This window comes from Chiloscyllium plagiosum, unplaced genomic scaffold (assembly GCF_037043375.1).
Source record: "Chiloscyllium plagiosum isolate Xiang-an unplaced genomic scaffold, Cpla_swu_hap1 HiC_scaffold_53X, whole genome shotgun sequence".
In the NCBI taxonomy this organism is placed as follows: Eukaryota; Metazoa; Chordata; class Chondrichthyes; order Orectolobiformes; family Hemiscylliidae; genus Chiloscyllium; species Chiloscyllium plagiosum.
The window spans coordinates 19,903,771-19,929,603 of record NW_028270191.1 but is presented as its reverse complement, the minus strand read 5'-3'; the positions used below and the strand labels follow the sequence as shown (position 1 = coordinate 19,929,603).

Here is a 25,833-nt window from a genome sequence, read left to right as displayed (position 1 = left end):
ATTTGAATGCAGAATACTTGTATCTGTTGGGATTAAAATATCCCAATAGAATTATAAAACAAGATTGTTACAATTTATGTAAATATTGCCATATTCCCAACACACCAGACTAGATTGCAGCCCTTGGAAAAGATGCTGAGGTTAGTGTTTGATTAAGATGTGTGATAATGCATACAACCAAAAGAAATACTTTGACCCTATTTGGTTTTATTTTCCACCCCCCCCCCCCCCCCTTCTGGCTAGGACTTCGTTCTTCACCACCTATTCCGTGTGAGCCCTAAACCTTTTTTAAAAAACATAACCAGGAGCTACAAGTTTGTATCTTCCCTCTTATCTGTACTGCATTCCCTAGGAACATATGATTGGTTTTTTTGACTGTATAATTTTCTCAGTTGCATATTTCAACAACCAAGACTTGCATTTATAGTATATCTTCAACATGGTAAAACTATGGCACTTCAGAGCAATTATCAAATTTTAACATCAAACCACCTAAGGGGATAAAAGGATAGGTGACCAAAACCTTGGTTAAAGAAGTAGATTTTTAACAATTTAGCCATAAACTTGAAGGAAAGGGAGAGAAATGATTAGGAACAGAATTCAAGAGCTTCAGCCAATAAGCTGGGAGGGAAAATTGTGATTTTTTTTTTTTAAAAAGGAGGGGGTCATCTGGTGTGTTCTGTGGTGGAACTGGTCCTCCTGGGAGCTGATGTGGAGGAATTGGGAATAAGGGATAGCATTTTCATGGGAGGATGGGTAATCTAGGTAGCTGTGGGAGTCAGTGGGTTTGTAGAAAATGTCAGTGCTGAGTCAGTCACTATTGATGGAGACAGAAGTCTGGGAAGAGGAGGGAGGTCGCTGAGATTCATTCCCCTCCCACATGGTTGATGCCCTCCAGTGCATCTCCTCCACTTCCTGCACCTCTGCCCCCAAACCCCACCCCTCCAACTGCAACAAGGACAGAACCCAGCCCCCACTCCCATTACTCACCTTCCACCCCCACTGCAGGAATTGCAAAACCTGAGCCCACACCTTTCTTTTTTTTTTTTGCTTCCCCCCCCCCCCCCATCACCTCTGTCCAAGGCCCCAAAGGAGCCTTGAGAATCCATCAAAGTTTTACCTGCACGTCCACATGTCGTTCACTGTATCCGTTGCTCCCAATGTGGTCTCCTCTACACTGGGGAGACAGGATGCCTACTCAGAGCGCTTCAGAGAACATCTCTGGGACATCCGCACTAACCAACCCCACCGCCCTGTGACTGAACACTTCAACTCCCCCTCCCACTCTGCTGAGGACATGCAGGTCCTTGGCCTCCTCTATCGCCACTCCCTAACCACCTGACGCCTGGAGAAAGAACACCTCATATTCTGCCTCTGGACCCAACAACCCCATGGCCTTAATGTGGATTTCACCAGTTTCCTCATACTCCCCCCCCCCCCCCCCCCCCCCCCCCCCCTTTCTCTCTCTTTTTTTTCCCCCCTTATCCTAATTCCTACCTTTCCATCTTCCTTTCCACCTATCAGCTCCACCCTCCCCTCTGACCTATCACCTTTACCCCCACATCCATCCATCTATTGTACTCTCAGCTACCTTCCCCAGCCCCACCCCTACATTTCTTCACCCCGAGGCTCTTAGCCTCATTCCTGTTGAAGGGCTTTTGCCCGAAACATCGACTATCCTGCTCCTCAGATGCTATCTGACCTGCTGTGCTTTTCCAGCACCACACTCTCGACTCTAATCTCCAACATCTGCAGTCCTCACTTTCGCCAATAATCCAAATAGCCAGGCTAATACTTTGGGGTTGTGATCTCAAATACACCATGCAGCTGGTGGAACTTAAAATCAGTGAATTAAAAAACAGCTGGAATGAAAAGGTAGTCTCAGCAATAGTAGCATGAAACTACCATTGGTTATCAAAGAAACCATTTGGTTCACTTTTGGGAAAGGAACATAAGAACTAGGAGCAGGAGTAGGCAATTCAGCCCCTCCAGGCTGCTCCACCATTTGATAAGATGATGGCTGATCTAATATTAGCTTCAAATCCACTTTCCTGCCTGCTCTCCAAAACCCTTCAACCCATTACTAGTTAAAAATCTTTCTCCTCTGTAAATTTACTTAATTTCCCAGTTTCCATCATACTGAGGTAGTGAATACTACCTCACTACCTTTTGAGAAAAGTAATTTCTCCACATCGCTTTTCAAATCTGGTCCTCTTTATCCTAAGACTATGAGCTCTCACTCTAATTGCCCCACATGAGGAAACAGCCTTTCTATATCTTTATGGCATCTTATATGATTTGGCATACATTTGATTCCAGACCAGAGCAGTGTGTTCGATTCTTAACTGCCTCTGAAATAGTCTAGTAATCCACTCAGTCTTAGAGCAATTAAGGATGGGCAACAAATGCTTAGCCAGTTTTCCTCAAATATGAAACAAGGCCTCCTACCAACACTATAATGGACAGATTTATCTTCAACAGGTAGGTTGGAGAGGTCAAATAGGTTTTTCCCTCTTGTTGGTTCTCTTATCACTTGTCACAAGCCCAATTTGGCAACTGCATCCTTCAGGACTTGGCCAGCTCAGTCAGTAGTGGTGCTACCAAACCAATCATGGTGATGGACATTGACATCCCCAACAATAAAAGGATTCTGGGTAATCCAAGATGGAGAATGGGAAAAATTTCTGGCTGTAATAGCTGCTCCTTTTTTGAGGTATTTGAGCTGTTGGAGGTGATTTCCTCGAATTCCAGGAGCAGCAATTACTGTTTTATATGCTGTTGCATTGTTTTGGAACTTTGGAGAAAAAAAAAGTCAAAACAACAGCACTTTCAAAAGGGAGAGGATCAGACAAAGGAAGCACATGCTGAGGTCAGGAGAGAGAGAGAGAGAGAAAGAAACCCACATTGCTAACTGACACAGCAGTGAACCTGCACAGTTACTGCCTTTGCTGTTTGAATTCATGTATTACTGGACATCAGAGTGCATCTGGGAAAATTAACAAACAGTGAACTTCACAACTAATCTTGGAGGAGCCTGTCTGGGAGAATTCAGAGCACAGGAACAAGTAAGTGAATATTTTAAGCATGACCTTACAGTACATCTGCAGAGTGGGTTATTTCTTGATTATATGTTTTATTGAGATATGTCTCTTGATTAAACTTAAAATATAAGCCATAAGTATTCATTTAACCTGGAACAGTGTTTGTAGAAGAATAAGACAATGCTATTTTCTGGGTCTATGGATTGAAAGAAGCAAAAATGGCCTTTATTAGAGTGATATGCTTTTCTTGTCAGATGTGGGAGTTTAGGGAGAGTTTATGGGTTACTGAGGATTATATCTGCAATAAATGTCGGTTGCGAATCCTATCCGATCGAATGGATCGGTTGGAGAGACACTTAGAGGCAATGAGGAATTTACAAGAGCAAGGGGATTTGATGGATGGCAGTTATAGGAAGTTGGGGGGGGGGGGGGGAGTCTCAGATATAGTCACATAGATGGGTTAACTCCAGGAAAGGTAAGAGAGGCAAGCAGTTCGTGCAAAAGTCTTCTGTGGCTATCCTCATTTCAAACAAGTATGCTAGTTTAGAAAAACTAGGGAGCGATGGATTCTCAGGGGCATGTAGCACGAACAGCCAAGTTTCTGGTATTGAGACTGGCTCTAATGCAATGAGGGGTACGTTGGCTTCCAAGAGATCAACTGTGTTAGGGGACTCTCTAGTCCGAGGCACAGACAGACGTTTCTGTGACCAGCAGCGAAAAATCAGAATGATGTTGCTTCCTTGGTGCCAGGATCAAGGATGTCTCAGAGAGGTGTAAAATGTTCTCAAGGGGGAGAGTGCCCAGCAGGACGTCATTGTACACATTAGAACCAACAACCTAGGAAGGGAAAAGGTTGAGATTCTGAAGGGAGATTACAGAGGGCTAGGCAGGAATTTAAAAAGGAGGTCCTCAAGAGTAGTAATATCTGGATTTCTCCTGGTGCTACAAGTTAGTGAGGGCAGGAATAGGAAGATAGAGCAGATGAATGCATGGCTGAGGAGCTGGTGTATGGGAGAAGGATTCACATTTTTGGATCATTGGAAGCTCTTTTGGGGTAGAAGTGACCTGTACAAGAAGGACTGATTGCACCTAAATTGGAAGGGGGCTAACATACTGGCAGGGAGATTTGCTAGAGCTGCTTGGGAGGATTTAAACTAATAAGGTGGGTGGGTGGGACCCAGGGAGATAGTGAGGAAAGAGATCAATCTGAGACTGGTACACTTGAGAACTGAAGCAAGTCAAACAGTCAGGGCAGGCAGGGACAAAGCAGAGAACAAGGTAGCACTGATAAATTAAACTGCATTTATTTCAATGCAAGGGGCCTAACAGGGAAGGCAGATGAACTCTAGGCATGGTTAGGAACATGGGACTGGGTATCATAGTAATTACAGAAATGTGGCTCAGGGATGGACAGGACTGGCAGCTTAATGTTTGAGGATACAAATGCTACAGGAAGGATAGAAAGGGAGGCAAGAGAGGAGGGGGAGTAACGTTTTTGATAAGAGATAGCATTACAGCTGTACTGAGGGAGGATATTCCCGGAAATACATCCAGGGAAGTTATTTGGGTGGAACTGAGAAATAAGAAAGGGATGATCACCTTATTGAGATTGTTTTATAGACCCCCTAATAATCAGAGGGAAATTGACAAACAAATTTGTAAGGAGATCTCAGTTATTTATAAGAATAATAGGGTGGTTATGGTAGGGGAATTTAACTTTCCAAACATAGATTGGGACTGCCATAGTGTTAAGGGTTTAGATGGAGAGGAATTTGTTAAGTGTGTACAAGAAAATTTTCTGATTCAGTATGTGGATGTACCTACTAGAGAAAGTGCAAAACTTGACCTACTCTTGGGAAATAAGGCAGGGCAGGTGACTGAGGTGTCAGTGGGGGAGCACTTTGGGGCCAGCGACCATAATTCTATTAGATTTAAAATAGTGACGGAAAAGGATAGGCCAGATCTAAAAGTTGAAGTTCTAAATTGGAGAAAGGCCAATTTTGACGGTATTAGGCAAGAACTTTCAAAAGCTGATTGGAGGCAGATGTTCGCAGGTAAAGGGACGGCTGGAAAATGGGAAGTCTTCAAAAATGAGATAATGAGAGTCCAGAGAAAGTATATTCCTGTCAGGGTGAAAGGCAAGGGTGGTAGGTGTAGGGAATGCTGGATGACGAAAGAAATTGAGGGTTTGGTTAAGAAAAAGAAGGAAGCATATGTCAGGTATAGACAAGATAGATCGAGTGAATCCTTAGAAGAGTATAAAGGCAGTAGGAGTATACTTAAGAGAGAAATCAGGAGGGTAAAAAGGGGACATGAGAGAACTTTGGCAATTAGAGTTAAGGAGAATCCAATGGGTTTTTACAAATATATTAAGGACAAAAGGGTAACTAGGGAGACTACAGGACCCCTCAAAGATCAGCAAGCCGCAGAAAATGGGGGAGATACTAAATGAGTATTTTGCATCAGTAGTTATTGTGGAAAAGGGCATAGAAGCTATAGAATGTAGGGAAATAGATGGTGACATCTTGCAAAATGTCCATATTACAGAGGAGGAAGTGTTGGATGTTTTGAAACGCATGAAAGTGGATAAATCCCCAGAACATGATCAGGTGTATCCTAGAACTCTGTGGGAAGCTAGGGAAGTGATTGCTGGGCCTCTTGCTGAGATATTTATATCATCGATAGTCACAGGTGAGGTGCCGAAGACTGGAAGTTGGCTAACGTGGTGCTACTGTTTAAGAAAGGTGGTAAGGACAAGCCAAGGAGCTATAGACCAGTGAGTTTGACGTCAGTGGTAGGCAAGTTGTTGGAGGGAATCCTGAGGGACAGGATGTACATGTATTTGGAAAGGCAAGGACTGATTATTGATAGTCAACATGGTTTTGTACATGGGAAATCATGTCTCATGAACTTGATTGAGTATTTTGACGAAGTAACAAAGAGGATTGATTAGGGCAGAGTAGTAGATGTGATCTATATGGACTTCAGTAAGGTGTGCGACAAGGTTCCCCATGGGAGACTGGTTAGCAAGGTTGGATCTCATGGAATACAGGGAGAACTAGCCATTTGGATACAGAACTGGCTCAAAGGTAGAAGACAGAGGGTGGTGGTGAAGGGTTGTTTTTCAGACTGGAGGCCTGTGGCCAGTGGAGTGCCACAAGGATTGGCGCTGGGTCCACTACTTTTCATCATTTATATAAATGATTTGGATGCACGCAAAAGAGGTACAGTTAGTAAGTTTGCAGATGACACCAAAATTGGAGGTGTAGTGGACAATGAAGAGGGTTACCTCAGATTACAATGGGATCTTGATCAGATGGGCTAATGGGCTGAGAAGTGGCAGATGGAGTTTAATTCAGATAAATACGAGGTGCTGCATTTTGGGAAAGCAAATCTTAGCAGGACTTTTACACTTAATGGTAAGGTCCTAGGGACTGTTGCTGAACAAAGAGACATTGGAGTGCAGGTTAATAGCTCCTTGAAAGTGGAGTCGCAGGTAGATAGGATAGTGAAGAAGCTGCTTGGTATGCTTTCCTTTATTGGTCAGAGTATTGAGTACAGGGGTTGGGAGGTCATGTTGCGGCTGTACAGGACATTGGTTAGGCCACTGTTGGAATATTGCGTGCAATTCTGGTCTCCTTCCTATCGGAAGAATGTTGTGAAACTTGAAAAGGTTGAAAAAAGATTTACAAGGATGTTGCCAGGGTTGGAGGATTTGAGCTACAGGGAGAGGTTGAGTAGGTTAGGGCTGTTTTCCCTGGAGCATCAGAGGCTGAGGGTTAAACATAAACTTTATAGAGGTTTATAAAATCATGTGGAGCATGGATAGGATAAATAGACAAAGTATTTTCCCTGGGTTGGGGGGAGTCCAGAACTAGAGGCCGTAGGTTTAGGGTGAGAGGGGAAAGATATAAAAGAAACCTAAGGGGCAACCTTTTCACACAGAGGGTAGTACGTGTTTGGAATGAGCTGCCAGAGGAAGTGGTGGAGCCTAGTACAATTGCAATATTTAAAAGGCATTCGGATGGGTATATGAATAGGAAGGGTTTGGAGGGATATGGGCCGGGTGCTGGCAGGTGGGACGAGATTGGGTTGGGATATCTGTTGGTAAAAACAATGACTGCAGATGCTGGAAACCAGATTCTGGATTAGTGGTGCTGGAAGAGCACAGCAGTTCAGGCAGCATCCGAGGAGCAGTCTGGTTGGCATGGACAAGGTGGACCAAAGGGTCTGTTTCCGTGCTGTACATCTCTGACTCTATGACACTAAGAGCACATTCCATGCTTTTGTCATCCTCAGTGTGTTCTCCAGGTCGTCTTCAACACTAAGTAAAGATTGATCTGGTGAATGTGGGTGGTAAGTGGTAATTAGCATACATCCTTGCACATACTTAACCTGGTGCCATGAGATTTCATAGAGCTTGGAGTCAACTTGAGGTCTCAAATCCGCTCCCTCCTAGTTATATACCACTGTGCCACTACTTAGGGTGAATAAGTCCCACAGGTGGGATCGAACCTGTGCAGGATGGTGATGGAGACGTGACCCGAAAGGGATAATTTTGTGAGCATAACTATGCAAGGCTATTGCTTAACTATTCCATTGGACAGCTCTCTTAATTTTGATACAAGCGCCAATAGATTAATTAGGTACCTTGGCCCATGCCAGGTGGTCTGTTCAATTTTATGCTTATTACAGTTTTGTTTGCAGCTATTTTGGTAACCAAGTGGCTTGGTAATCTATTTGAGAGGGGACTGAAGTATGAACTTTCATTTATACCAAATGGCTCTATCAAAATAACCCAATATGCTGAGAGCTTTATTTACACCTTTTTGTACATTGATCAAGCTCATCAATGCAAATAACACTGAGTCTTCAGTAACACTCCCTGTAAGTGATATATCTATTTTGCATGCCTGACTAGTGGGCAGCACGGTGGCACAGTGGTTAGTACTGCTGCCTCACAGCGCCGGGTTCAATTCCCGCATCAGGCAACTGTCTGTGTGGAGTTTGCACATTCTCCCCGTGTCTGCGTGAGTTTCCTCCGGGTGCTCCAGTTTCCTCCAAAAATGTGCAGGTTAGGTGAATTGGCCATGCTAAATTGCCCGTAGTGTTAGGTGAAGGGGTAAATGTAGGGGAATGGGTCTGGGTGGGTTGCTCTTCGGAGGGTCGGTATGGACTTGTTGGGCCGAAGGGCCTGTTTCCACACTGTAAGTAATCTAATCTAATATGTATGAACTTACATTTATCTATGTTCAAGCAATTTACATTGTATGACCCAGCACAGGGGTTATCCAGCTGTCGTCTGCTGAGATATTCCTGGGGATCTGCAAAATGATGTGAAAGGGCTTACCAAGCAAGATAGGTGATGTGGCCAACTACCCTGGGCACTGTGATTAAGTGAAAAAGAATGAGTGAGGGCTGGAGGAGAGGAGGTGGAAGTAGAATGCAATAAACATTGTTCTAAGGATAGCATACTCTTGTATACTTAAAAGTATTATGAAAACAATTCTTATATGCAATACTATCACATTATGAATATTGTACAGTGTTCTAATTTGGATTGTGGAGGGATCGATAATTATTAACCTATTTCCTTTAAGAAATAAAGTTTGAGAACCACTGCCCAAGCATACCTATATTTCTTTATAGACTACATCCCTCAACTGTCTTAACCAGTGCACAGATTCATGTATAATCTGCAAATTTACCAACCACACTACCAACATCACTGTCCGGAACATTCGTAAGTACAATAAAGATAGGGAACTGATGATCAGTTCCTGAAGAACATCATAAGTAATGTGGGTTTAGGTTGAGGTACATCCATACTACATTTTTGCTGTGGAAGTGGAGCCAATTCCTAATCCAGTGTTTGAAATTCCTGCTGGTACAATCCTGCTAAATAACCTAGTATGAGGTACCTAACCAAAGATTTTGGAATACTTACTAGAATTCCTCCACCCACTATGCTAGTAACTCCTTCAAATACTGGAATTTTTTTCTCATCTATGTTATTTTATTGATCTTCGGGCACCTGAGTGACGTACTGAATTTGCTGGACTGCGGCTTTGATCCACAATCTCTAATACAGAAGTGAAAATGTTATTACTGACAGAGAAAGGTGATACTTGATTTTTTTTTGCCACTTTATCCACAAAAGATTATTTTTTCGTTAAAAAAATGGACATCGGCTTTGCGTTCCATTCCCCCTTTAATGATATCCATCCTTAAATCACACATTTAAACAAGTACACAATATCCTCAATGACAGATATATACCTAATTTAAACGTTTTCTACACAAAGGTCACATCAGACAGTAATTTTAGCACAATATCGTGTGTAGCCCCTGACTTTTCAACATTCCAAAGTCAAGGGTACATGATGGAATTGTGATATAAATTCTGCAGCAACTGCGGAGTCGGTCAAATTGCTTTCCTCATAGTCCGCATTCTGCAATCTCGGATCATCCCCGCCCCTACTGCAGATGTCTACATAACACACATTTCATTACTGCAATACTCATAATCTATTGAAGCTTTCAGTGGCCCTTGTGCTTTCTTGTTTAGTCATCCTTGTACAAATATTAAAAGATGCTAAACAGGGGGAACTCATTTTATTTTAAAGTCACCCTTTTCCAAGATTTGATATGTGAAAGATGAAGGGCGTGGTTTGAAGACTAGGGCTGCATAGCAAAGATATTCCAATTTCAAATCTCACCACTTGCTCAAGCGAAAGGTAACTCGCCCCTTTTCTCGTACATTCTGCGGTGATTTATTTTGCGCAGTCCCTGAAACAGAACTTGTAACGTTAAAGCTGACGTGTTTTAAAATGCCAACATTTGCCCAATCCACTCTAATTGACATCTTCTCCCGCCACCTCCTTTCTTCCTCTGAGCCAATGGCGATGAAAGATTGGACTAAGGACGGCCTCCATTCATATAAAAAGGCGCCATCCGCTAATATTTCCCACTCGGTTACTTACACCGACTCGTTATTGTCGAGCGAAGTAACAGTCCCATTCTTTGTAAGTTCATCCATATCATTTTCTGACTTGAATAAAAATGGTAAGTATACAATATTATTTTCCATCCAAAACTAATTTATATTCGTGCCGCCTGTCATATCGATGGTGCACAATTGCGCCGAAATTAATCAGCAACCTTTATTTTATCGCCGTCGTGGTGTACTTTCTTTTGAAGTGCAGTAGCGTTTGTAGTCGACTATAATGTTGCTTTGAAGTAACAAGCTTGGCAACGTTGTTTAAAATTGAAGCTCATTTGTCTTTTAATACATCAATGCTAAAGCTCGATGGCAGTAGCATTTGCTCTACCCCTCCCCCAAAACATAATTTTCCAGCGTGTAAAATATTCTTTGTCTGGGAGAAGTCATTAATCGATTATTTCGCTCGAGTGAGGCAGAAAGTGATCCTGGTGTAGCATCCATGTGTGTAATGCGCTGCATTGGTTTGGGGAGGGGAGGTGGGAGAGAGAAAAGGCGTCGCTCTGCTCTTTTTGAACGTGAAGCTTACCCGCGGGAATCAAGAGGTTTCTCTTTCATCCGCCTGGCTTTAAAGCGCTCCAGCTCTTCTGAACTGCCTGAATGAAAAGCGCGGGAGTTGGGGAACGCTCTCGGTGCGCAGTTTAAAATCTAGAGGGAGGTTTGAGGGTGGGGAGGGTTAGACAAAGCAATAATTCTCATTCTGCAACTTAAATTGCTCGAGTTTATAAAAGACGAAAAGTCTGACCCTAACAATGGCTGTCGAGCCGTGTGTAAATGTGGTTATTTAGTAAATAAAGGTCTAGGCTTTACACGTACCCTTTTACATCTACTCCCATGTCCTGTTCAGCACTCTATAGATCCCACAGGGAAAACCTGGCGATGGATGGGAACGCTTTATCGAGCAGTTCGGGTACTAACATGGCGGAGCCGCTGTGGCCTGTAGGTGCCGCAGTGCGCACTACATCCTGGATATTGTAGTTCTGTCACTGGTTCCCGCGCGCACAGGGACGCAGCGGAAAACTACATCCCCCCCCCCCCCCAAATATTTGTCGGAGCCTGGACCCGCTCACTGCGCATGTGCTGTTTTCCAAGCTCAGGCGCCAAGTATCATCTCGAGGAGCTGAAGCGTTCAAAGCAAACTTAAGTCAAAATCACAGACCTTGGCCATTATCGCTAGTGCATCAGCCGAGGATGTTTTTAACATCGCTGTTCTTGACTACAGTTTAGTGGTTGACGTGATCTTAGCGAGCGATGCTTGAGCAAAGCTGCAGGACAAATATCCTGAACTGATTGTATTGTATTCTTTTTTTCTCTCTCGTTCTCTTTTCTACAGCGTGAGTGCATCAGTATCCATGTTGGCCAGGCTGGAGTCCAGATTGGAAATGCCTGTTGGGAGCTTTACTGCTTGGAACACGGCATCCAGCCTGATGGGCAGATGCCCAGTGACAAGACCATCGGAGGTGGAGATGATTCCTTCAACACGTTCTTCAGTGAGACTGGAGCAGGCAAACATGTTCCACGAGCTGTGTTTGTGGACTTGGAGCCAACTGTAATAGGTAGGTGATAGCATGGGTGACAGTTGCCTTCAGATCTCTTCTCTGGTTATGCTTGAGCCTGATTTCATCCCACGATTGCACGTGTTAATAAATTGCTGAATTTTGTCTCCCCATCCTAGATGAGGTTCGTACTGGTACATACCGCCAGCTGTTCCACCCTGAGCAGCTGATCACTGGGAAGGAAGATGCAGCCAATAACTATGCCCGTGGTCACTACACAATTGGCAAGGAGATCATTGACTTGGTTCTGGACCGCATCCGTAAACTGGTGAGCTGGCTGTTAAATCCCATTTTTAGCAAGGATTAAATCAAAACCTAAACTCTGTTCAATTTGTATAGGAGCTGTTTGCCCACTCTATATATAGAAAATTTCTTCTTGTAGTCTTCAAATAAATCTTTTGTTCTATGTTTATAATTAACCACATTCCATAAAAATAATTGTTACTGAGTAACAAATACACTGTGTACTTAATATGCTTGTGGTATCTCTGCTTATTTTAAAACAGGCTGACCAATGCACAGGTCTGCAAGGTTTCCTGGTGTTCCACAGCTTTGGTGGTGGCACTGGCTCTGGGTTTACATCTCTTCTGATGGAACGTCTCTCCGTTGACTATGGCAAGAAATCCAAGCTTGAATTCTCCATCTACCCAGCTCCCCAGGTGTCCACTGCAGTGGTGGAGCCTTACAATTCCATCCTGACAACCCACACTACCCTGGAGCACTCTGATTGTGCTTTCATGGTTGACAACGAAGCCATCTATGACATCTGCCGAAGAAACTTAGATATTGAAAGGCCAACTTACACCAACCTGAACCGCCTCATCAGTCAGATAGTGTCCTCTATCACTGCCTCCCTTCGCTTTGATGGTGCCCTGAATGTTGATCTGACCGAGTTCCAGACCAACTTGGTGCCATATCCCCGTATCCATTTCCCCTTGGCCACTTATGCACCAGTTATCTCTGCTGAGAAGGCATACCATGAGCAGCTTTCAGTGTCTGAGATAACCAATGCATGTTTTGAGCCAGCCAACCAGATGGTCAAATGTGACCCTCGCCATGGCAAGTACATGGCCTGCTGTCTCCTTTACCGTGGTGACGTAGTGCCAAAAGATGTCAATGCTGCTATTGCTACTATTAAAACCAAGCGTAGCATCCAGTTTGTGGATTGGTGTCCCACTGGTTTTAAGGTTGGTATTAACTACCAGCCTCCTACTGTGGTTCCTGGAGGTGACTTGGCCAAGGTTCAGCGGGCTGTATGTATGTTGAGCAACACCACAGCCATTGCTGAAGCTTGGGCTCGCCTGGACCACAAGTTTGACCTGATGTATGCCAAGCGTGCCTTTGTTCACTGGTATGTTGGTGAGGGTATGGAGGAAGGAGAGTTCTCGGAAGCCCGTGAGGATATGGCTGCCTTAGAGAAGGATTACGAGGAAGTTGGTGTTGACTCTATCGAAGGGGAAGGAGAGGAGGAAGGGGAAGAATATTAACATGATTTTGACATCACAATATGGTGCTGCTGTAACAGGGAGCTAAGATTAAAATGCAAAACATTGAGTTTTAAACAATTGTTTATTGAAGATTGACCAAATTGAATTGGATCTCCCTTTTCCTATTGGGCATTGCATCGTGGTTATGTCAATGTGTTTGCATTCCATAATTTTAAGCAAATGTTCTGCTGTGCTTTGTCTGGGAGAAAGTGAGGACTGCAGATGCTGGAGATCAGTTGTGTGGTGCTGGAAAAGTACAGCTGGTCAGACAGCATCTGAGCAGGAGAATCAATGTTTTAGGCATAAGCCCTTCATCTGGAATGAGGGGCACAGTCTGCCCAATGTTGAGCCTCTGCTATACTATACTTGTAGTAACTCTTGGAAGTAATATCATGGCTTCAGTTCAGTGAACAGCTAATGTTTAAGTTGCAATGTGTGCTAAATGTAATGAGACATAACACTTGTAATATCTGTAGCAATATACATCTGAATTGAGATTGCTATGCAGCACAAAGTAAATTTGTCACAGATGTAACTCTTGTTCTGTCTTTATGGCATTATCAATAAATGATCCCTGTCATGTCTTGTCTTGATGCATTGGTCCTGGGCACTTGAAATTACCTAATTACTGAATGGCTGAAATATATATATTTTATTTTTAACCTTAACCTTGCCAACAGTTGAGTTGGACAGGAGGTTAAGTCTCAATATTGGTGTTCAGCATGCTGGGAACAAAATAATTAGTGATAAATTCATTTTTTTTCTAGTGGATGCTGTAATACCTGACACTCCAGGACTGGGCTATTTGAAATACCTCATTATTTAGGCAATGGATCAAGTTGGCCTAATTATCACCAGGGAGACAGGGCCAAAGAGGGATGAATGAGGAAACAGTTTTGATTTCCACTCTATAGGATGGAAAAAGTTACCTTACAGATTATACAATAGTTTTATCAAAGTGCTTCCTGGGGTGATGTACTATGCAACAAGGAGAGAGTGAAGATTGGCGGTCATTAAAAATGTGTGGTAGTGGAAAAGCACAGCTGGTCAGGCAGCATCTTAGGAGCCGGAGCGTTGACATTAGGAACAAGTTCCTCATCAGCAATGTGGGGGGGGGGATGCTGAGAGATAAATGGGAGAGAAGAAGGGTGGGGATGTGATGTGTTTTTTTTCTGTGCACCTCCACATACATCTGTGGTCTCCTACATTGGAGAGATAGGATGCCAACTTGTGGAACGTCCCAGAGAGCATCTTTGGACGTGCACTACACAGCCCCACCACTCCATGGCTGAGCATTTCAACGTTCCCCCTTCACAGACATGCAAGTCCTAGGTTGCCTCTAATGCCAAGTTCTAATCACCTGATGTCTGGTGGAAGAATGTCTTGTTTTCTGCCTTTGGACCCTCCAACCACATGGATCAATGCCAATTTCACCAGTTTCTTCATCTCTCCTCCCCTGACCTTATCTCAGATTCAACCTTCCAAATCAGCACTGCCCTCTTGAACTGTCCATCACACCCACCTTCATCTACCTATTGTGTTCCAAGATACCTTCACCCCACCCCAATTCCTAACGAAGAGCCGATGCTCAAAACATCAATTCTCCTTGGATGCAGCCTGATTGGTTGTGCTTTTCCAGCACCACACTTTCTGACCCCTATTCAAAAAGGTTAAGTGGACCTGGCTCCTGATTCTATGAAGAGTAAGGTGGTTAAAATTGCAATATGGAAAAATCTTAAGGAGCCTGACTTGCTAGATATTAAGGAAACTTAAATTTTCAACATGAGGGTCACAGTCCTTGAATTAAGAGGCTGGCCATTTCTGTCAAATGTTTTAAGAATCTCTGGAATTGTATGCCCCTTTTTTTGGGAAAAAAGAGACAACATGGAGTTAAAGTAGGAAGATTGGTATAACTTGGAATACCATCACAAACCATCCTTAGCAAAAAGTATTTTCAGGAAGGAACTTTTACTAATGGTTACCTTAACTTCAGGTTGTAAAAATGCTCCCATTGATCCAATCACCTTTAATTTTAAATACCTTGAATAGCTATTCTATGGCAAGTGCTGAACTTTAGACAGCAAAGAGAAGTTCCTTGAGACGAACCTTGGGTTTTTAATTTAAAACAAAAACAGGATGTGAGTATAGCATTTGTTGCCCTTGAACTAAGTGGCTTGCTCCATCATTTCAGAGAACAATTGAATCAGGGTAGTTCATTGGTCTGGAGACAAATGTATCCTTCCCCAAAGGACAATAGTTAATTGGCTGGGCATTTTCAACAATCAATAGTAATTCCATGGTCACTATTACTAAATTTCAATTCCAGATTTTAATCAATAAAACACCAATCTTTTAGCTTCTGTAGTGCGATTGGAATAAACTTCTTCCCCCGGAGCATCAGCCTGGTTGTCTAGACTACTAGGCAAAAGAGAGGACTGGAGATTAGAGTCAAGAATGTGGTACTGGAAAAGCACAGCTGGTCAGGCAGCATCCGAGGAGCAGGAGAATCGATATTTTGGGCAAACACCCTTCTTCAGGAATGAGGCTGTGAGCCAAGGAATGGTGAGATAAATGGGAGGGAGGGGTAGGGCTGGGGGAGATTAGCTGAGAATGCATGAGGTGGATGGAGGTGAGGGTAATGGTGATAGGTTGGAAAGGAGGGTGGTGCTGAGTTGGAACAGGGGTAAGGTGGGAGGGGAAATGAGGAAACTGGTGAAACTCACATTGATGCCGTGGGGTTGGAGGGTCCCAAGGCAGAAGATGAGGCATTCTTCTTCCAGGCATCGGGTGGTTAGGGAGTGGTGATGGAGGAGCACCAGGCTCTGCATGTCCTCGGCATTTTTATAGGAGGCAGGGTGGGAGGAGGTGTAGTCCAGGTAGCCGTGGATGTCGGTGGGTTTGTAGAAGATGTCAGTGTAGAGTCGGTCATCATTGATGGAGATGGAGAGATCCAGGAAGGGGAGGGAGGTGTTTGAGATGGTCCAGGTTAACTTAAGGTCATGGTGGAATGTGTTGGTGAATTGATGAACTGTTCAACCTCCTCATGAGAGCACAAGGTGGCGCCGATACAGTCATCAATGTCATGGAGGAAAAGGTGGAGAATGGTGCCGGTGTAACTGCGGAAGATGACTGTTCCATGTAAGAGACAGGCATAGCTGGGCCCATGTGGGTGCCCATGGCTACCCCTTTTGTCTGGAGGAAATGGAAGGATTCAAAGGAGAAATTTTTGAGGGTGAGGACCAGTTCAGCCAAACGAATGAGATTATCAATGGAAGAGTACTTGTGGGGACGTCGGGAGAGGAAGAAATGGAAGCCCTCATCATGGCAGATGGAGGTGTATAGGGACTGGATGTCCATGGTGAAGATGAGGTGTTGGGGGCCTTGGGAACGAAAGTCTTGGAGGATGTGGAGGCATAGCTGGTGTCCCAAATATATGTGGGGAGCTCCTGGACCAGGGGGAATAGGACAGTATCAAGGTATGTGGAGGTGAATTCGGTGGGGCAGGAGCAGGCCGAGACAATGGGTCAGCCGGGGTAGTCAGACTTGTGAATCTTGGGGAGGAGGTAGAACCGGACGGTGTGGGGTTCTACCTCCTCCCCAAGATTCACAAGTTGGAAGCTGTGGGTGGGAAATCCCCTTAGGTGATGAGGTTGCGTACAGTCTGGAAAATGATGTTTTGATGATATGAGATGAGGTCGTGGTCGAGAGGGCAGTAGGAGGAGGTGTCTTCGAGTTGGCGCCTGGCTTCAGCGGTGTAGAGGTCAGTGCACCAAACTGCCACTGCGCCCCCTTGTGTGCTGGTTTGATGGTGAGGTTGAGGTTGGAGCGGAGGGAGTAGAGATGGTGAGGTAGCTTATTAACATTCTGGATTAGTGGTGCTGGAAGAGCAATTCCACCACCTCCAAACAGACCCCACCACCAGGGATATATTTCCCTCCCCACCCCTTTTTGCCTTCCGCAAAGACCGTTCCCTCCGTGACTACCTGGTCAGGTCCACGCCCCCCTACAACCCACCCTCCCATCCTGACACTTTCCCCTGCCACCGCAGGAACTGTAAAACCTGCGCCCACACCTCCTCCCTCACCTCTATCCAAGGCTCTAAAGGAGCCTTCCACATCCATCAAAGTTTTACTTGCACATCCACTAATATCATTTATTGTATCCGTTGCTCCCGATGCGGTCTCCTCTACATTGGGGAGACTGGGCGCCTCCTAGCAGAGTGCTTTAGGGAACATCTCCGGGACACCCGCACCAATCAACCACACCGCTCCGTGGCCCAACATTTCAACTCCCCCTCCCACTCTGCCGAGGACATGGAGGTCCTGGGCCTCCTTCACCGCCGCTCCCTCACCACCAGACGCCTGGAGGAAGAACGCCTCATCTTCCGCCTCGGAATATTTCAACCCCAGGGCATCAATGTGGACTTCACCAGTTTCCTCATTTCCCCTTCCCCCACCTCACCCTAGTTCTAAACTTCCAGCTCAGCAATGTCCCCATGACTTGTCCGGAGTTGTCCTACCTGCATATCTCCTTTTCCACCTATCCACTCCACCCTCTCCTCCCTGACCTATCACCTTCATCCCCTCCCCCACTCACCCATTGTAAAAGCTGTGCTCTTCCAGCACCACTAATCCAGAATCTGGTTTCCAGCATCTGCAGTCATTGTTTTTACCTCCTAGCTTATTAACATGACCATATTCTATCCGTACTATATCAAAGCATACTAATAGCTAGTTAAAACATCTCTGAATCCATAATGACTGAACTTAGAATTAGTGACTAAAAACATCTGAGGATGCATAATTAATGAGGAAAAAATTAATGTTTGTGAAATGTTTGTGAGATTATTCGCCATCATAATCCATTTGATTAGTTGAATCTGATTTTAAATATTCTTGTGTAATCAAAATATACAAGTCAGTATGAATTTTCTTTCTGACAAAATCCTCCTTTGTGGTGGCTCCAACTTTGCTTTGAAAATGATAAAGAGACTAAAAAATTGCACATGCTGGAATCCAAGGTAGACAAGCAGGAATCTGGAAGAACACAGCAAGCCAGGCAGCATCAGGAGGTGGAGAAGTCGGGTTCGGGTATAACTTCTTCAGGACTGGACTCAAAATGATAAAAGCATACACTGAATGATCTGCATTGAGAGCACACAAGACATCTAAACAACAGCAACTTATATAGCTCCTTTAATGTAGAGTTCATAGGAACATTATAGCACAAAGTATGACACATGCTTCAGAAAGTGGTATTAGGACAGATGACTGAAAGCCTGGTTTAAATGGTAGGTTTTAAGATATCTCTGAAGGGAGAGAAGAGAGAACACAGAATTCCAGAGCTTGTGGTCCAGACAACTGATGTCACAAACACGAATGGTAGGTCTATAAATATTGGGAATACTCAACAGGCCATGTTTAGAGCAGTACAGATATCCCAAAGTGTTGTACATTTGTAAATTACAGGGATGGCGAGGGGTGAGGCTATGCATGGATTTGAAAACAAGGTTGAGAATTTTAAAACCAAGACACTGCTTCGCTGGGAGCAATTGCATATCAGCGAGAACAGGGGTGATAGATGAATGCCTTTTCCTGCAAATTAAGACGGGGCAGTTGTGTTTTGGATTACCGCAGGTTTAAGGAGGATGGTGGGTCAGATATAAATACAGTATAAATGAATGCAACATTTGGGAGAGTTAAGCAGATGTTTCTGTACACTATGGACGGGTTGGACCGAAGGGTCTGTTTCCATGCTGTACATCTCTCTGACTCTCTGTCCTCGGCGGCAATAGTACTCGGTTCCTGAGTGTGGGGTTCGGCCACTCATGGGTTCATGTGGCAGGTCCAGCCACATTCACACCAGCTTCATTGTTGTCTTTCCAATTCGGTCATTTCATTTTGGTTTGGTTGCTCTGGGGCGTCCTCCTGTGGGAGGCCGGAGCCCTGTGTATCTTCATCCCCGCTCAATCATGGGTGGCGGTGTCAGAAGACGAGATGGAATCTGTCAGTTGACTCAGAGCAAGGACCCATCAGTCAATGTCCAGCATTGGAGGAGGTGCGGGACCCCCGCAGTGTGACGGTCTCCAGCTCGGAAGCGGCTGATGCAAAAGCGATGTGAAAAGGAGCACATTGCCAGGACCCCAGGGACGATGTCAAACTGGATGGGCAGAGAGTGTGAACTCTATGGAGGGCGGGGGAGATGAACTTTTTAAGCTGTTTCAGTTTTTGTCATATCAATTTAATATTAATTTATTCAATATTTTACCGTTTGTACAATTTATTCAGTAATTTATTCTGGAATCCAAGACGGTGCTGAAACGTGGCGGCGGCATTATACACTTTCACTGTACCGAGGTACAAGTGATAATATTAAATAAATCGAAGTCTAAAGTGATCATTAAGTAAATCCAGTCCACGAATGTCAGTACAGGACTGGGGTTAGCTAATCTCAGCAGAGTAGCAATATAAAATTGAACTGGACCTCCCAATAAATGATCTCCACATTCCTGATGAAGGGCTTATATGCTGGAAAGGTCGACTCTCCTGCTCTTCCGATGCTGCTTGACTGACTGCTTTTCGGGCACCACACTTCTTAACTCCATATAAATGGTCAGAGGTCAGGAATTAGACCACAAGAAGCAGAAACTAGGCCATTCGGCCAATCGAGTCTGCTCCGCCATCCGATCAGGTTATTTAACCCCATTTTCCCGCTTTCTCCCAGTAATCTTTGATCCCCTTGGCAATCAAGTACTTATCTATCTCTGTTTTAAATATACTCAATGGCCTGGCCTCCACAGCCTTCTGTGGCAATGAATTTCACAGGTTCACCACTCTCTGGCTGAACAAGCTTTTCCTTATCTCTGTTCTAAGGCTGTGCCCTCAGGTCCTGGTCTCTCTTGCCAATGGAAACATCTTCCCAACATCCACTCTGTCCAGGCCATTCAGTACTCTGTATGTTTGAATCAGATCCCTCCACCACCAAACCCCCCCCCCCCGCCACCCCATCCTTCTAAACTTAATCAAGTGTAGGCCCAGAGTCCTCAACAGTTCCTCATATGTTAAGCCTTTCATTAATTCTGCAGTGAGTAACTCTTGTCTCCACAATGCCTGTTCAGCATCTACAAGGTTGTTGGAGATCAGTCATCTCAGGTCCAGGGCCTCATTATAGGAGTTCCTCAGGGTAATGTCCTATGCCAAACCATCTTCACTTACTTCATCAATGACCTTGCCATCATCATAAGGTCAGAAATGGGGATGTTCACTAACATTTGCAATGTTCAGAACCATTCGCATTTTTTTAGATACCAACACAGTCCATTATAAATGCAGCAAGATCTGTATAATGTTTCAGGCTTGTGTTGGAAAGTGGCAAGATTCACGTGTGGTGTGACAATGCTGCTCCTTTAACAAAGTCATGCTGTCCTTGGCTTTTTTTAGTGAGGTCATAAAAGCAGCGATTCCGAAAAGTCTGAGTTTAACTACTTGAGAATGCTTTCAAGTTTAAAAAAAAACACTTTTACAATGAAAGTGAATTGGCCATTTTTCCCAGCTCAGCTTTCCTCTGGTTTGGTTTGGTCTGGCTGTTCACTGAAAGCAGTCAGTCAATTGTTTGCTGCAAAGAAGCAGGTCCATGCTGATCCTCCCTCTCTCTGACATCTTTCGTGTAAGACGTTGTGTTTGATTTTACCTTTTTTTTGCCAGGGGTATTTATGGGGATTGTTCAAGGAATTTGGAACAGCATCATTAAGCTGGGATAATTTGTTGGGTTTTCAGATAGGTTACGTTATTCCATATTCTGTTCTCTTTCGTTTGTGTTTCATTCGGTAATCTTGCAAATAAATTCTGTTTTGTTTAAAACTAAGTTGCTGGGCCAGCTGCATCACTCCTGGAATATCCACGTTACATCTGCTTAAAACAACTAGCAAAATTAGGGTCTGGGCTACTTTCTTACAATATTTTGAAGGGGTCTGGTCTGGTCCATAACAGTGGAATAAACTTTCTGAGGAAGTGGTGGATGTGGTACAATTACAACATTTAAAAGACACTTAGATAAATACATGAATAATAAATGTTTGGAGGGATATGGGTCAGGAGCAGGCAGATGGGACTAGTTTAGTTTGGGATTATGTTCGGAATGGATGGTTTGGACCGAAAGGTGTGTTTCTGTGCTGTATGATTCTATAGGCACCAGGCAATGTCCATTTCCAACAAAAAAGAATCTAACCGTCACCCATTTGACATGCAATAGTATTACCAACACTCAGTCCCCAATATCAACATTCTGGGAGTTACCATTGGCCAGAAACCAATTTGGACTAACCAAATACAAAGGAACCTTGATTATACGAAGGACACAGGTGGGGAGTATTTTGGTCAGTTAATTGAATTCGGGATAATCGAATGCCGGATAACATAGTTTAGCCAAGCATCAGGACCTTATGATCTTGCTGGATAATCTGATATTCGGATTATCGAATGCCGGATAATAGAGGTTCCTCTGTAAATATAGTGGCTCCAACAACAAGTCAGAGGCTAGGAATACTGCAGCAAGTAACTCACCTCATGACTCCCTAAATGTTGTCCACTGTTTACAAGGCAGAAGTCAGGAGTATGATGGAATAATCCCCACTTGCCTGGATGGGTGCAGCTCCAACAACACTCAAGAAGCTTGACACCATTCAGGTCAAAGCTGCCCAGTTGTTTGGCACTACATCCACAATCATCCACTCTCTCTACTACTGAGACAGAGTACAGCAGTGTGTACGATCTACAAGATGCACATCAGAAATTCACCAAAACTTCATAGACAGCACATTCCAAACCCATGGCCACTACCATTTGAAGATAGGTACACAGAAACACCACCATCTGCAAGATCTCCTCCAAGGAGAAAGTGAGGGCTGCAGATGCTGGAGATCAGAGCAGATCCTGTTCCTTGGATGCTGCCTGACCTGCTGCGCTTTTCCAGCAACAAGTTCTTCTCCAACCCAATCATCATCCTGATTTGGAAATATATTGCTGCTCCTTCATCATCGCTGGATCAAAATCCTGGAATTACTTCCCTAACAGCATTATGGGTGTACCTAAACCAAATAAACTGCAGCAGATCAAGAAGGCAGCTCAACACCACTTTCTTAAGGACACCTGGAGATGGGCATTGAGCCCATTAGGATTCACTCAGCCAGTGAAGCCCACATTCCATGAATTGATTTTTTAAAAAAAGCACTTCAACATCTCACCACTCCTCCGAGGATATCTTCCAAACTTACAACCTCTAGAAATTAGAAGAAGAAGGGTTCAATTCCCGCCTCGGGCGACTGACTGTGTGGAGTTTTCACGTTCTCCCCATGTCTGCGTGGGTTTCCTCCGGGTGCTCCGGTTTCCTCCCACAGTCCAAAGATGTGCAGGTCAGGTGAATTGGCCATGCTAAATTGCCCGTAGTGTTAGGTAAGGGGTAGATGTAGGAGTATGGGTGGGTTGCGCTTCGGCGGGGCGGTGTGGACTTGTTGGGCCGAAGGGCCTGTTTCCACACTGTAAATAATCTAATCTAATCTAATCTAATCTAATCTAAAAGATGAATAAGAACAGCCTCACATGCAAGTTCCCCTCCAAGCCACACAGTCTGATTTGAAACTAATTGGCCATTACTTAATTATTGCTGGGCCAAAATCCTGGAACTCCCTCTGTAACAGCACCATGGATGTCCCCAGAACCCAAGAATTGCATAAGTTTAAGAAAGCAATTCACCAGCAACTTCTCTAAGCAGTTAGGGACTGGCAACAAATACTGGCATAGCCAGTGAGGCCCACAGCCCATGAAGAAAGAAAAAAATGTGGTTATAGAGGAGAGAAATCTGACTGCTCTTATTTACTGGAAAGTGTTCTCAGGTGGAAAGGAGGATTTAGCTTCCTGAGGACAAACATACCCCCATTTCACTGACACACAATCAAATAATCCATCTGGCACATGAAAAGTGGCCACTTGGCTTAAAATATTAAAAGTTAACAGCTCCCCTGGGTTTCTGAATGGGTTAAGCAATATTTTATGAGTTGGCCCTTGAGAAAAATATGACACGTGGAGAGGACCAGCCCTTGAATGACTTTACTGAGTTATTCACTGATACACATGGACCCGTTTCACTTTATCATGAGAGCAGAACATTTGGGCAGTGGTTTCCAAAGTCCCAATGATCCCCAGTTCTTCTTCCTAAATTTTCCATACCAAGCAACTTAGCACTTAGGGAGCTGTCATGCACAGTTGATCAACTAACTGACAACAAATAAAGTGTGACCTCATAGAAAAGCACAGTTTTTCTGATTCACTTTGTCAAAGTACATGAGAACAACTACGGTCCAGGAAACGAAATGGCAAGGAAAACAAAACAGGCATTTAAAACATTCCACATTTGACTGTTTTAAAGTGATTTCAGCAATTAAACCAATTTTTAACTCTGTTTTCTCTCCAGAGATGCTGCCAGATCCGCTGAGTTTCTTCAGGGTTCTCTGTCTTTGTTGAATATATTTTAATGTTTCAATGCAAGGTTAAAGGAGATTGTTTTATCTCAAGTGGGGATTTAGGTCATAGCTTGATTATCTTGTCCAAACACTGCTCTTGTGTGAGCCTCAAGTGTTGAGAAGCCAGCATCTAGCATTTTGATTCCTCCTTTATCTGAAATTTGTGCCTAAGAACACATAAATGATTGACATTTTGTATAACATCCAAAGTGGATCCAGTGGCGCAATGCATAACTCGTTTGATTCCGAAAGAGAGGATTATAGGTTGAACCCCTATCTGGGTTGAGTGTAAACTTTTAGGGCAGCTCGGTGGCTCAGTGGTTAGCACTGCTGCCTCACAACACCAGGAACTCTGGTTCGATTCCCTACTTGGGCAACTGTCTGTGTGGAGTTTGTTCTTTCTCCCCGTGCCTGCATGGGTTTCGTCCCACAATCCAAATGATGTGCAAGTCAAGTAAATTGGCCATGCTAAATTGCTCATAGTGTTAGGTGCATTAGTCAGGGGTAAATATAGGGTAGGGGAATGGGTCTGGGTTACTCTTTGAAGGATTGGTGTGGATTTGTTGTGTTGAAGGGCCTGTTTCCATACTGTAGGGAATCTAATCTAATTTTTAATATACCTTACAGGAACAATTAACAAATTTCAACACCAAGCCACATAAGTAGATATAGTACAGGTGGGCAACAACCACCTGTAGTGAAGTAGAGTGAAAAACAGCGGTGATGGGCAAGTCATGCCTACCCTTCCCCCCCCACCATGATGGCCTCGGCACAGGCTTACTTATGGGGAAAACACAGTAAAGTTGATATGAGGAATGTCATAATGCTATGCATGTGGGCGGCACGGTGGCACAGTGGTTAGCACTGCTGCCTCACAGCGCCTGAGACCCGGGTTCAGTTCCCGCCTCAGGCAACTGACTGTGTGGAGTTTGCACGTTCTCCCCGTGTCTGCGTGGGTTTCCTCCGGGTGCTCCGGTTTCCTCCCACAGTCCAAAGATGTGCAGGTTAGGTGAATTGGCCATGCTAAATTGTCCGTAGCCTTAGGTAAGGGGTGAATGCAGGGGTATGGGTGGGTTGCGCTTCGGCGGGTCGGTGTGGACTTGTTGGGCCGAAGGGCCTGTTTCCACACTGTAATGTAATCTAAAAAAAAAATCTAAATGCTAGGGACCCAATGATCTATTCTTCCTATTTTTAATGGTCTTATAACAAGACATTTCCTTGTTCAGGTGCAATACCCTCTAAATGTGGTCAAACCAATAACCTGTATAATGATAGAATCACACCCTTTGATTTACAATTAATGATTCAAATACCCAATATCTATTAACATTAGCTCCCTCTCCACTATTCACCATCAACATTGAGTGATCTGTGCGTAAGTAAGAACTAAATCTCTCAATTTCTTTCAGCAAAGTTCCCTGCAAACGATATATGTGGTCTCTATTGGTCACAACCAACGTGTATGACACTACATTTGTCAGATTTTGATTTAATCTGCAAATTTACTATATACTGTATACCCTAACATACTAGTCCAGAGTGGGTGTGATTCTGCCATTACAAATCACAATGGACCAATGCTTTCTTGCTTTACAACTTTCATGACCATTCCTTTTAATTTTTGTTCAATGCCATCATTGTCATTGAATATCTCCCATCCATTGCCTTAGCCCTTTTGTTCTTCCTCCCCCTCCCCCCTTTCAATAGCATTACTCTTTCCACAGATACTGCCAGATCTGCTGAGTACTTCCAGAATTCTCTAGTTTTTATTTTAGATTTCTAGAACTTGCAGTGTTTTGCTTTTATTCAACCTCCTGGGAGAGAACAGAATAAATGGTTATGATAGCTTTAGATTATATAATAAGGGAAAAAGATCTAGTGGAATTAAATCACCAGCATGGACTGGTGGACAGGGTGGTCTATTTCTGTGCTGCATAGATTTATAATCAACATATTCTTTTAAAAAGTGCTCTATTATTAAAACACCATTTACGTGCAACACTTCCATCGTATAAACATTATATGATTAATGGGAAATTAATTATTCGAAATTAATTTGAAAACGGTTTCTTCAAATAAATTTGAGAACCACTGGCCCAGATAATGTGCGTAAATCTCTGGAGCAGGACTTGAATTCGCAATCTCCGATTAAAAGACCAGAAAGGTACCATTGAGACAAAAAGCTGATATCTGATGCTTTCAAGGTTGTCTATTACAGATCGAAAAGTTCCCG

General features: G+C 43.9%; 1 protein-coding gene across 1 annotated transcript; it reads left to right on the top strand.

The window, feature by feature from the left end:
* The first annotated feature begins 9,972 nt into the window (after window positions 1-9,972).
* LOC148134661 (tubulin alpha chain) lies at window positions 9,973-13,664 on the top strand. The gene is made up of 4 exons (XM_087985636.1): window positions 9,973-10,106; window positions 11,375-11,597; window positions 11,717-11,865; window positions 12,104-13,664. Exons 1-4 carry the CDS (start codon window positions 10,104-10,106, stop codon window positions 13,082-13,084), a joined length of 1,356 nt encoding a protein of 451 aa, XP_087841762.1. The 5' UTR covers window positions 9,973-10,103; the 3' UTR covers window positions 13,085-13,664.
* The last annotated feature ends 12,169 nt before the right edge of the window (window positions 13,665-25,833 follow it).

Coding starts and splice junctions, on each gene's coding strand:
- LOC148134661 (XM_087985636.1), top strand. Junction 11,598..11,716: donor CTTGGAGCCAACTGTAATAG/GTAGGTGATAGC, acceptor TCCCCATCCTAG/ATGAGGTTCGTACTGGTACA. Junction 11,866..12,103: donor TGGACCGCATCCGTAAACTG/GTGAGCTGGCTG, acceptor ATTTTAAAACAG/GCTGACCAATGCACAGGTCT.